This window comes from Leguminivora glycinivorella, chromosome 21 (genome assembly GCF_023078275.1).
Source record: "Leguminivora glycinivorella isolate SPB_JAAS2020 chromosome 21, LegGlyc_1.1, whole genome shotgun sequence".
NCBI lineage: Eukaryota > Metazoa > Arthropoda > Insecta > Lepidoptera > Tortricidae > Leguminivora > Leguminivora glycinivorella.
The window spans coordinates 2,976,962-2,990,928 of record NC_062991.1 but is presented as its reverse complement, the minus strand read 5'-3'; the positions used below and the strand labels follow the sequence as shown (position 1 = coordinate 2,990,928).

The following is a 13,967-nucleotide window of genomic DNA, read 5'->3' as shown; positions in this document are numbered from 1 at the left end:
CCAACACGAACAAAATACTGACTATAAAACATCAAACTAAATCAAATCCATCAATCTATTCAGTATTTATGATTCAAAATCACAATTTATAGGTAAATTCTACCAGTCAGCTTAAGACATCAAGTTAAAATTTGTATGAAATTACTCGAATAGCAAAGTAAGCCTTTTACCAGTTGGTGTGGTGAAAAGCATTTACCCTGTTATGTGCATACTTTATGCTAACCCTATGTAGAGATGAAATTAACATGACCTTATTACTTATAATTTAAGGGTATTTTAATTAAAAAATATATACATTTAAGTCACTGAACTTTATTTTCAACATATTCCTGCCCATTCAATCTATGCTATAAATCATGTAATTTGTAATTTATCAAATATAGCCCTTAGAGCATGAGTAGCATGACAATACGAATCAAAATACGCGTCTTTGTGAATTTAACTATCAGGTTGTTAAGAATGACAAGATATAAAATTAATTGCACCGCTATAATCATGTTTTACTGTAGGTATACCAGAATATAAATTCGTACCTGAACCCTACCCCTACTAAATATTAGTAAGGATAGTGATGTTTATCAATAATGTAAGTTAAAGTAAACTTAACTTAACCTAGTAAGGTATGGTATGAGATCACAAAATGACAATTAGGTCTGTACCTTAAGATAACAATTTTTTACTTAAGAGCTAAATTATTTGTAATCTTAAAAACATGATTTATTTCAATAACGCTATTTGGCGTCAATATTTCAATTTGGCTTGTACTCCTATAGCTTGCCAGGTAATTTAAAATACCAAGTTTACTCTTCATTTCATTTGGCACAGCTTTCTGCTTCTATATTATTTATTTAGTTCAGTTAAATCAGTCTTCATCTCTAACACAATCATTTCATTTTTGAATAGAGAAGTAAATAGATTTCGTTTCATTTGCCAATAGTTTCTCCTCATCATCATTCAACATTGGCGTCCCTCGAAAATGCTCCTCGATCTGCTGCAGCGTCCGTCCACTAGTCTCCGGAAGCAGCACCCACGCAACCCCCAGACACGTCACTATGATCCCAGCGTACACTGCGTACGCCCCTTCCAACCCCCCTACAGAAACCAGACCAGGAAAAGTCTTTAACACCACGAAAGCAGCCACGCTCAACGCTGTAACACCTATGCCCCCTGCAAGACCCCTATGCTGCAGAGGACACACCTCACCAGCGATTACAGCAGGCAGCGGCTGCATTCCCATAGATATACTCAACATTTGCACACTTATAAGTATACCAGGTATCCATAAAGAATCGAAAGGCAGGTAATCATTGTTCTTAGCAAATAAGTAAGCACCCATCAGTACTTGACTTCCAGCGCAAAGAGACCCTATGCAAAACAGCATGGTTCTTCTCTTAAATTTGTTAATAACGAAAATAGCTGCACCAGTAAATAATAGTCTCTGGCAATCTAAAGCTACCATCCAGAAATTTGCGTTTGCTTTAGGCATTAGTAATCCCAAAATCGTCACCGCGTACGCTCCCATTATTGGCGCTCCTCCACAACTGAGCATAGTATACAAAGCGAATAACAACAAAATTGGCTTGTAGAATTCTTTCTTCTTTACCACTGTGATAATTTCTCTAGGTGTGTGTGGGATTCTCTCTTGCGTCTCAAAAAGGTTGACAGTTTCGATAATTCTCTCCAGCTCAGGCATTTCATCCTCCCCTCTTAGCCATAAGAAGTTCTCTCTGCAGGCATCATGCTGTCCTATTGTGGCAAGCCAGCTGGGAGATTCTGGCGAGTATAAGGTTAAGATAAGGCTGATGAGAGAGAAGGAGATAGAGCAGAGGGCAGTGAGGTGGTAGCTGATGAGGGAGCCAGTGAAGTGGACGAAGAGGATGCCGAAGATCTGAGCGAGGACGGTGGCGGTGAGGAAACCGCCGCGGTAGCGCGGGCTGCAGCACTCGCCGATGTACACGGAACGGAGAGGCATGAACATGCCGAAGGACAGGCCTTGGATCATCATCCCTAGTAACAGCATCTATTAACATAATGATAATCATTTAATGTTGGTAGCTATTTGTCAAAACGAGACTCACGAAAGTAAAGGGTGCAATTATCCACTTGCAAGAAAAATCCCCAAGATTGTTATCATTACCAATAAGAATCTTTGCATATTCTAATCTTTCTCCTTTTTCAATTTCAAGGTTCCAGTTTCCAGTGATACACAATTTAAAAGAAAAATAAACATAGGTAGGCACAGGAAGTATCAAAATTAGTGATATCATTTTATCGTTACGAGAAAGTAGAACAAAATTATTTTTTAAGCGGAAACTCCGTCAACCATATATACGACATTTTCATAATCTCTTATGGTTGTCCACTAAGTTTGTTACAACTTGTAATGTAAAGATGTGTATTTACCTCATAGTTTGTGGCTATAATGACGACGAACCAGCCCATCATCAGGATCAAGGTCACAACGTACAGCGCCATCTTTCGTCCGGCCCGTGACATCACCACTGGGATTAGAAAGTTGCCGAAGATCATTGGGATTGAACTGACTGAAGCTGCAAAAATACAGAAACGTTTTAGAATAGGATATGATGCTGTTAGGTTATCTGTCTGTTCTTCCACCTGTACGGCGGGTCTATCCGTTAGTCTGAATGTCTTCTTTAAGTATTTCAAATGAGCCAGCTTAAGGATTTAAGGTAGTTTCCCTCCAGGGCCTGACTTAACTTTCCACCCTGTATGACATTAAAGCAAAGACATATGTAACTCCGTATAGACGAATAGTCTAAAAAAACGTACCTCAATGCCATAGAGAAAAAGGTACCGTGGCCTACATGACGTTTTGGCGTTACACCTTTGGGGGACGGTCGGCTAGATGGCGCTAATATTAATAATAATAATAATAATAATAATTTATTTATTATATCAGACAACAAAGGGCCCATAATGGTTAGTACTTATACATTATTGGATATTTTAAAAACTACCTGTTAGTATAACATAAACAAAAAGTCGACACAATAATACAACAATAAAACACTCACCTAGTGGCGGTCATGACACACTCAAAATGCCGCGCTATAGGTGAGTCATATCGGCAGGCTATAGTGGCCAGGATGGGGTTGGTACTGGCCCGCACTCTACAAAGCAACGAGGCAGTTCTTTTGCGTATTATGGCATAGTAGTCATCCGTGCGAGCTTGTGCGAACATACCTGATGCGCTGCAGAAACGAGACAGCCCCAACAACATCCTGAAACCATTATTGTAAAGCACGCGCAGGGCACTGATGGTCTTCTGCGAATAACTAGTCCAGAGGCTGCACGTGTAGAAGACTTGACAATAGGCTTTAAATAAAGTTATTTTTACCTGTTGACTACAACGTGCAAACCTCCTTACCAGCATATTGCATCGTACCGCCAGCGCCCTACGCTCCCTCTCTATGTCTAATTGGTCTTTAAGGTCGTCGGTGACGTAGTGTCCCAGATACTTAAATGCGTGTACACGCTTAAGTTCATTATTATTAAGTTTGATGACTGGTACACTTTCCGGTAGCTTGCCCCCGACGGCCTTAAACACCATATATTCGCTTTTTTTAGCATTATACAGTAAACCATGCTTACCCACATACTCTTCACATATGCCTAGTAGTTTTCTCATAGCTCTGACCGATGGAGTGAGCAGCACCATATCGTCTGCGTAGCTGATGTTGTTGACACTAACATCATCAACTCTGCACCCTACCGGAGTTCTGCTCAATCCCTCGATCAGGTCGTTCACATACAGGCTGAAGAGCTTGGGAGAGGTTATCCCCCCCTGCCTCACCCCACACTCCAACCTGTACGTCTGAGAAAACCTACCGGCCCATCTGACACTATTGCTCTGATTAAGGTACCAATATTGAAAGATCCTGAGTAGCTCCGCCGGTACTTTTTGCTCCCTTAACTTATTCCAAAGCACATCATACGACACAAGGTCAAATGCCCTGGACAAGTCCAGGAAGCAGGCATATACCGGTGTCTGACGCTCAGTGTAATACTGTATCGTGTGCTTCAGACTTAAGATGGCTGTTTCTGTGGAAAGCCCGGGTTGGAAACCGAACTGTGCATAGTGTAAATTTAAATGCTTCCCAAGTTGTGCGTCCAGTAGCCTATCGAGTACCTTAGCCAGTACAGTAGCAAGCGAGATGGGCCGATAATTTGACTTGCTAGAAACATCGCCAGTTTTATCTTTAAGAATAGGCACTACAATAGTCTTCATTAGGTCATGGGGAAGGTAAGAATGAGACATGCATACCGAATAAAACTTAGAGAGAACTGCAAATAGCCGTTTGCCCGCAAATTGTAAGTGTTCAATACTAAGCCCGTCGTGACCCGGTGACTTTCCTCTGGTCATTTTTTTAATTACATATTCGACCTGTTCGGACGTAAAACGTACAAAGTCCGACTCACGACAGGCCCCGTCATCAACCCTTTGCTGCGCTGGGCCAAGTGGAGAATCTATTTTAAAGTGACCAACAAACATATTAGCAATGGATTCCGGCTCACTCACTCCTTCGACGCTTACGGGCACGCCAGAATGACCATCCGATTTCTTAACAGCCTTCCAAAATTGTTTGAAGTTTTTACAACTATGATGCGACGCTAAAATGTCTAATTTAATTTGCTCTTGATGATTTTGGCACCATTTTAACTTGCTTTTGAATATTTTACGACTCGCGCACATATTTTCGTAAATCACTCCCGACATCGGCTTATTAAAGTTGACCCACGCCTGATAGTGCATCCTGGCCTGCCCGTACGCGTCCCGGACATGTTTATTCCAGCCCACTACCTTTTTACCCTTTCTCTTACGACTACAAGCTTGATGATAGCTTTGCACTGCAGCGTTCGATAAAATATTAACGATATCTCTATATAAACAATCTATTAAATGGCGATGGCAATTATTATTACAATTTATATTATAACAAATGTCAAACTCTTGAAAATCAATTGAATTTAATCCGTCATTACATTTAATATTTGACATTTTTACACATATCAAGCTAAGAATATGGGCAAGATCTGACGTTCAAAAGTTGTAAGCCTGTGTCGAGAGATGGCAGTCTATGCACTGTGATTACACATTTTACTTTGACTAGTAACTATCTAATTATTCTAGCCTCTTTGCCTTAAGGTTAATACTAGTGAACAATCTCTCAGCTCATTTTGCCTATGCTCATTATCTGTAAAGCTATGGCGTCCTACTGTGGGGACACAGCGTTGATGCTCATGACCAGGGAGCGTACTTTTCATGCCGATGACAATTATCTGACGTCACGCTCCGTATAGGATGATCACAAATAGTTTTATTGTAAATTATTAAGCATTAGTCGTCAATCATTTTAATCGTATACAAATTACTTCAAATACAGTAGTCCATTTACATGTGGCATAAATAATACCTACTTGAAATGTGAAACGTGAATAAAATGATTTGATTTGTTTTTATAAATAAATTTAATTAAATAGTATTGTTAACAACACATTACAAGAAATACGTAGAAAAGAGAATTTCTCTCTAACGTAAAGCACACCATCATTCTTGCATTCACACAGAACACCCCACTAGAAGCCTAATGCAAGCGATATTGTTCGAGACGCAAATCACCAATCCTTGCGGGGTGAGGCGGGCGCGCACGGTGCTGCCATTGGTAGTTTCAAATAATGGCGCGCCTTTACGATTAGCAGTAGGGATGGGAATGGGACATGTCTATTATAGACAATGGTACCGGTACCAGTATTGTGGTGAATTTGTTTTGCAACAAATTATAACATTATAATTAAATTATAATAAGGCCTAGTTACCCTTCGGGTTGGAAGGTCAGATGGCAGTCGCTTTCATAAAACTAGTGCCTACGCCAAATCTTGGGATTAGTTTCCAAAGCAGACCCCAGGCTCCCATGAGCCGTGGCGAATGCCGATGCCGGGATAACGCAAGGAGGTTGATGATTGTGGTAGCACCTCAATAAAAATCATTCTAGTAACTAATAACTAAACTGTGCATTTTTACTTACGTTTACTAAGTTTTAATTACCAACTAAATATTCTAAACTAATCAATCAACTAAATAACACTACAGACTCTACAGATTCTAGATAATTATTCACAATTACAAATCTGCTTTCTTTTATATTTCATAAAATGGTAGCACATGGTACGAACGGTAGTACGAAGTTCCCGCAACAGACATAAACTAACATGGCCCCATCCCTAGTCGTTTACGTGAAAGGGATAGCATATCGCATTGTTAACTAGGCAAAAAGGGATGGACGCGCCTTGGCGCCGCTCAGTACAACCATATTGACCAGTATAAATGAACTCCGCGGATAATAAACAATATTCAACAAAATAATTAATTTGTCTTAACTGTGGAATGTTATTCCATCTTTTTTATATGAAGAAGACTTGCCACACCACTTTATGCTGCAAGAGACCATTGTTTGCAACCAAATTTGATTATTTAAGATTTTTTCCCGAGCGGACACGAACGCTGTTAGCGGGTCGTATACTTGGGCGCTACTGATCGGTGTCGCACGCGTTCAAACTTTTATAAACCTGATTTGTCGTATGCTTGGTGACCGCGAGTCGCCCTGTAAGGGCCGTCTTGTTGTATTGGTCTGTGTGCATTCATTACACAAATTCATAACTTAAAATGATTGATGACTAATGATTAATAATTAACAATAAAACAATTTGTGATCACCCTATATGGAGCGTGACGTCAAATTGATGTCATCGGCACGAAAAGTACGCTCCCTGCTCATGACGCATTTATAATGCAAAAAACCGGCCAAGAGCGTGTCGGGCCACGCTCAGTGTAGGGTTCCGTAGTTTTCCGTATTTTTCTCAAAAACTACTGAACCTATCAAGTTCAAAATAATTTTCCTAGAAAGTCTTTATAAAGTTCTACTTTTGTGATTTTTTTCATATTTTTTAAACTTATGGTTCAAAAGTTAGAGGGGGGGGACGCACTTTTTTTTCCTTTAGGAGCGATTATTTCCGAAAATATTAATATTATCAAAAAACGATCTTAGTAAACCCTTATTAATTTTTAAATACCTATCCAACAATATATCACACGTTGGGGTTGTAATGAAAAAAAATATCAGCCCCCTACATGTAGGGGGGGTACCCTAATAGAACATTTTTTTCCATTTTTTATTTTTGCACTTTGTTGGCGTGATTGATATACATATTGGTACCAAATTTCAGCTTTCTAGTGCTAACGGTTACTGAGATTATCCGCGGACGGACGGACGGACGGACGGACGGACGGACGGACAGACAGACATGGCGAAACTATAAGGGTTCCTAGTTGACTACGGAACCCTAAAAAGGGCTTTCGTATTACCTAGCCAAGACTCTTGATTGACGGAGACGCTGATGGTGGAGCCTGGCATTTCCAATTGGGGTAGCAGGATCCCAGGGAAGCCGAAGCCGCAGCCGTAGCCAATCATGTTGATGCCAACTGCTGCCGTCACCAGGCACTGAAAAAAGATTTTGAAAAATATCAGATTTGCCACACTAACTGGTAAAGGCACCGTTGATAGATATAGGCAAATAGATAGAATAAATAGAATAGTCTAGAATAATTTATTTAGAGCCGTGACGAGTGGCGGTAAACAGGGAGGCCTTTGCCCAGCAGTGGGACAGATTATAGGCTATTTAAAAAATATATTTACCAAGAAAAAAAATTGCTAGTTAGCAATTTGATCATTCACTGTGACTTCCGCACTAGACAAAGCCTGTATCGCAAAGTCCGGTTTTAACAAACGTGATTCGGAAAGGAAAATCAAGAAAGAAATGCTAAATATAAGGATAGAATATTCATTACTGGCACACAGGTACATCTTATCGCTATACGCCATTGTAAGGCGTTTAGGAATTGATGAATAACCAAAAAATTTAAATTTTGAAAAAACCCCGACTGCGACATAGTAGACCGATTTTCATGAAACATAGAAGAACACTCCCGACTAACTTCAGACAAAAAAAACTAAATCTAAATCGGTTCATCCGTTCAGGAGCTACGATGCCACAGACAGACAGACATACAGACAGACAGACAAACAGACAGATAGACAGACAGATAGACAGACAGACAGACGGACAGACAGACACGTCAAACTTATAACACCCCGTCGTTTTTGCGTCGGGGGTTAAAAATTTGCACGCATCCAGTAGCCCTCGCTATGACCAATCTATATTGGTCATAAGCGAGGACTGCTCCGGCAAATGGAGGTCGCAGGTTCGACTCCTGCCGGAGGTGTGATTTTTTCAATTTTCCCTTTAATTTAAAAATAACTAAAAACTTACTTGTCTCAAGAATAGTCCCAATCTACTGTTCTCTAGCGGCATCAGATTATTATGCTACTGTAACAGCTTACTAACACGGCTGTAGGCTTATTTGCCACTTATGAAATATTTTTTTTTTTTTTAAGAACTGATCTCACTGTCCCCACTGTAGTTAGGAGTCCAACTAAATGATGTTTGTTCGACTTGCATCGCAGAGGTAGAGACGAGTAAATAATAGACTGCCAATGTAGTAAATAATACCCAGTACCAACGACGACAATACGTGACTGACAAAGTCCATACAAAAAAGCGTACCCCTGAAATGTATGACCTTTTAGGTTTAAAAGTAGATGGCGGTGTTTCGCAGCCTAGAAGTTGCCAAAATCATATTTTCCCCAAATAATTTTGCGTGATTGATTTTCATAAGAACAAATGACACATTTCTTTATTTTAATATCATGATATCACGTCAATCACATTTTGATAAAAACAAAGAAATTAGTAGGCATCATCAGTGTAGTTATGATAGTAATTCAATAGGTAAATTCTTCTTAGTGTGAAGATTTTAAATCCTATACAAGGTGCTCGCGAGGAACCCGCATAACTTGAACCACGCGTTTCTGAGGCCAAAAAAAAAGAAAAAATGTTATATGAATTTGAAAATTTTTCGCGAAAAAAAAATTTTTTTTTTTTATTTTTTTTGGACGTATTTTCACATAAAAAGTAATTTTTATCCATAAAGTTGGCAATTAAAATGAGTTTCTTAATTTATTTTTCTAAAAATCAAATTTTTTTGAAGTTTTTCTTGTCACATTTTGACATCTATCAATGACGACTGTGAGACTATGCTCCACAATTGCGCATCAGCGCCGTTAAGAAGACCTTTTGTACTGAGTAACAATAAGGGAATGTTTTTTTTTAATTGGCAATAACTCTGAAACTAGACGAAATCTAGAAAAGTTTATATGACATTTTAGTCTTAAAATGTGACCAAGAATATGCCGTTAAAGTTATATGGGTTCCTCGCGAGCACCTTGTATTCATCATCGTTGCCAGTACGATATTTTCGTTTCCCAGTGAACAGCGCTCCCAAGCGGTTACTAGAATAATAACTAAAATTCATTTGATGTACCTAAGTAACACATTTTACACCGTTTACGAAGTAAGAAGGGGACAAGTGACGCTGCCCTGCACACAACAGACGAGAACAAAAACTATCGAACGATTTTAAACATAAAAAGTCATATGCATTTTGTAACTGAATGCCCTTTTGTGTAAACGATGAAAATATTTCTTATATGTGAGTGTGTTTCGTAAAACGTCCCCCTTTGTCGATTTCTATAAAGACGAGATTTGCTTGCATCTTTATATGAATCAACTGACAACGCTGCTTTATAGAAATCGACAAAGTGGGATACGTAATACGTTTTACTAAACACACTCATAATCATAATCATAATCATAATCATTTTATTGGCAAAGCTAATTTACATGTCAGTCAATGATACAATAAGAAGAAAACATTAATAATAATAATAGTCCTTACATCGTAAGCATATCAAATAAAAAAAATAGTCAAGAAACGAGTACAAAAAATAAAAATAAGAATATTAAATTACAATAAAAATTAACATTGAATTCAGCACTTTTTATAGAAAGTAATCATTATTCTTTGTTCGTTATGAACTCGTTGTAACTCACATATGAAGGTATTGACGATCCATGGATATCATAAGCATAAGGTTACTTATGGCGTGGAAAGACACAAGAACGTAGTGAGGTCTTTATTTGTTACTCGTCTGTGCTGCAGCAGATTATTATTTGTTTTTATTTATCTATGACGTATTCTAAGTAATTATATGTAAACATATAGTTACATGAATATTAAGTCTCGATTGGACTAGTTTATTTTGTAATTGATATTAAATGATGTAGTTAAACTACATTGAAACGCGTTTGTGACGAACATTTGTAATAGACGTCGTTTAGCGAAAATGATTCTCCAAAACATGCTATTGAAATGAATGACTTTTTCTTGAGACAGAAAGTTGTAACTTTGTTGTCAGAAATTTGTGGATTGGACAAATTTCTTGTATTTAAGTACTTAGTTGTAAAAGCGGACCGCACGCTCTTACCGCTAGGCAATAGTGCTTCCGCCCTATATTATCTGTGTCAAAGCTCCAATGTATGATTATGATAGATAAATGATGTGTTAAGAGTAGGGTTGTAAATAGAAAAAAAAACAAATACTTTTTTTTCAGAATTGTAAAAAAAAAACATGAAAAAAAACCGAGCACCTTGGTTTTTTTCTAAATATGGTTTTTTTTTTCAGATGAACAAATAATACGACTATAACGGTTTTTCGTGAGTTGTAACGTGTTTCAATAACAATAACGTAAATTTTAATTCAATTAACAGTATACAAACGTTTATAGGAGAATCCCCGATGCTGCGTGTAGCGTGGAGAGGCGGTGGTGTTGCCAACAGTAGAAAGTGATAACTACCAACTACAGATTTCGTAAATGTTACTTTTATAAGACCAGAAATTAAAGTTATTTGATTAAATTCGTTTAATAGTTAATGTTAACTAGGTAACAAGTCTAAAAAACCGTATAAAAGTATTAACTACTTTCAAATTTTGAGATTTCGTACTTTAGAAAAAAAACATACTCCAGAAAAAAAACTGGTTTTTTTTTCACGGTTTTTTTTCATGTTTTTTTTTCATGCCAGAAAAAAAACCGTTTTTTTGCAACCCTAGTTCAGCAATTCCCGTCAACTTTGTACAATGCCACGTCATCAAATTTTAATTGATCCTATTTTGTTACCAACATTTAGTAATATAATTCGACTTTCGTAAGATATATACAGGATAATTGTTATAATTAAGAAAATATAGATACTAGAGAACCTTAATGACGAAATAAAACTTAATAAAATCTCAATTCATTAACAAAATCTTGGTAACAAAATAGGAATTAATAAAAACAAATTTAACTTTTCCCTTAATTTTTGTACAAACTTTTCGAGAACTGCTGAGTTAAGAGAAGGCATGGCACCATCAGCATACAAATCCGACTCGTGCTTTGCCCAACTATTTTTCCTAAATATAGATTTATACGTTTTATAACATATAACAGATAATAATCCTATTGGCCTTGAACCATGATATTTCGAATGGAAATAGTTGTAAGATTCATTTTGTGTTTAAAACCAGTTCTTAATTGATAATAGTCTTTGAAGGTCATCAACCTCCGTGCGTTATTATAACTTTGCTGTGTGGATGCTGCCATTGTTAAAATTAATATTATTATAGATTATTAAGATTAGAGCTGAGCTCGACAAAATCACAAAGGTAATCACGGTCTATATCCCGGTCATTATGAATAAATTTGGATAAAATATTGTACGGATGGCATTAGAGAAACAACAGCTTCGATGAATATACCGAGACCGATTATAGGAACGATTTGCTTTTGGATTGGAATATTTAGCCGCGAAACTGTTTCATATTTCACGGCCGATACGGCGGCGCCCGTATCTGCTAGCATCTGAAACGTGTCGTCTCCAATTACTACTTCTAAGGAACTGTCGTATCTGTATGCATATATCGTATTAGGGACGAAAAAATTCGTAACCTGGGTTTTCTGTCGTGTTTTTAGTTTCCTGATCCTGACTTGACGTCGAAGGCTGCGGCTCTTCGGCTACATATATATTGGGCTGACTTTTGGACCTTCGGGTAAATACGTTATCAGATCTAAACCTATAAAATCCGCGGGTCGGATTTCCAAAACCGCGCCCAGTTTCATTTTGAGTATAGCTACCTCGCGAGGCCCGATTCCCGTAATAGGAATTCCGCACTTGCATGTTGCCGGGTGCTTCCCGACGCGAGTTATTGAAGCCTCGGCCTGTGCGTGGGTTATACTGACCTGTAATTCCCCTTCGATTGACAAAGATTGGAACCTCGCCGTTCTCCCGTGTGGACGAAATCTCCTCGTCCTTCGCGGCTTGAATCGCATCCTTTAATGTTGGTAGATTCCTGGCTGCCAGTATGATCCCTAAAGTAGGATTTCGCAACCCGTCGGTGAACCTTTTTATCGCCAGCTTCTCATTTATAGGTTTTAATACCTTGTGCGCATTTTGGTCACCGTCGGCTTGAGAAATTGTTAAATCAACGAACAACTGTTCAATTTGTGTACCGAATTCATCAATCGAAAGTGATTGCTGTTTTATTTGCATTAACTTACTGTGAATAGCAGTACTTGACTTTTTGGTTAGGAAATTATTTTTTAGGTCCAGAATAAGCGACTCACAGTCTGTGTATGACTGTGACATTCGTAACTTGGCATTTTCAGATAAACGTGTCTTGAGCACGAAATTAATTAATTTTCTTATACCGTCCGTTTCTAACATTGATTTATATAGCTCAATGGCATCGATTAATTTTTTAGTCGTATCCTCATCACCGGTCATAATAGGTAAGAGGTGGACTGCCGTTTTGAGATCGAATTTTTCCATGGCGGTTGACTTTACAATATGACTGCTCGTACAAAATTGGTATATTTTGTTATATAGATGTTCGATATTATTACGTAATTCGTCAATATATACTACTGTATCGCTGGTAACTTCTCCTTTTAAGATTTTATTATCTATCACTTTTGAATACTCCAAAAACGTATCATATAACTCTTTTGCTGTTATCAACTTTTCATTTAATTTCTTTTCTGTTCTTTTTTCAAGACTTAACTTAGAAATATTTTGCTTAAGTTTGCTTAATTCATTGTATAAATCTGTAAGCTCTTGAAACATCGCCTTAAAGGCATTTACTTGACGAACATATTATTATATGATACGTTTTAGATAAATTTATATTAAAATTAATCTATGTTATAGGTAATTAATTCTACTAACTCACATTTGAACCACATAACACTTCACTTTCGTCGCATTGCGTCACCGTGCCGTCAAAAGTCCGAGGAAGGCGTCGTAAAAAAAAAAAAACTGTTACACCGCATCTGCTGCTCCGGTCCTCTTCCCGAGTCCAAAGGATCGCCTGAAGGCCACTTGACCGTTAATTTCCCTACGGATCATCTTCTTATGGCATCTCAAATATATCTTGTATAGCCCGTACACGAAGATCAGAGCAATAATGACAAGTATGGTCATCAGGACTATGTTGGTGTTGCTGACGTGGTATGCCAAATCCTTCACCGAGGCATTTGCTTCATTGTTTCCTCCTGAAGCCGTCTGCGCGATGATTACCTCTTGTGGTTTAGATGTGCCGGACCCCATTTTAACAGTAGGTAACGTCGTACTGCATTATTGATGTGACATTAGCTTATAACGAATACACTGCCACTTCGCCCAAATGGGGTATAGTCCCACAGACATTGTTCAGTCTTTAACAAAACACTGCTTGTTCTGCCACTTTAGTCCACAAATTGTTTAATTTTTATTTAATTTAGTTCCTTCATTTTTAATTAATTACAACCTTGCACTCGCGAACACGAGGCCGCTGCCTTAAAAGGCAGGGTCGCCATGTACGGATGGCATTAGAGAAACAACAGCTTCGATGAATATATGATTTATTCTGACTGATATTAGGCAAGGTACACGATTATATAGGCAGTGCTTACGTA

The 13,967-nt window shown here is 38.0% G+C and overlaps 1 protein-coding gene across 2 annotated transcripts; it reads right to left on the bottom strand.

Moving 5' to 3' along the window:
- Positions 1-66: 66 nt before the first annotated feature.
- On the bottom strand, positions 67-8,533 carry LOC125237584 (facilitated trehalose transporter Tret1-like). 2 transcript variants are annotated; one of them, XM_048144715.1, is made up of 4 exons: positions 8,350-8,533; positions 7,385-7,520; positions 2,404-2,549; positions 67-2,020 (listed from the first exon to the last, which is right to left on the bottom strand). In XM_048144715.1, exons 1-4 carry the CDS (start codon positions 8,389-8,391, stop codon positions 890-892), a joined length of 1,455 nt encoding a protein of 484 aa, XP_048000672.1. In that variant the 5' UTR covers positions 8,392-8,533; the 3' UTR covers positions 67-889. The 2 variants fall into 2 exon arrangements, with proteins under 2 accessions (XP_048000672.1, XP_048000673.1); XM_048144716.1 differs by lacking the exon at positions 7,385-7,520 and having other exon boundaries at positions 8,350-8,396.
- Positions 8,534-13,967: the final 5,434 nt, after the last annotated feature.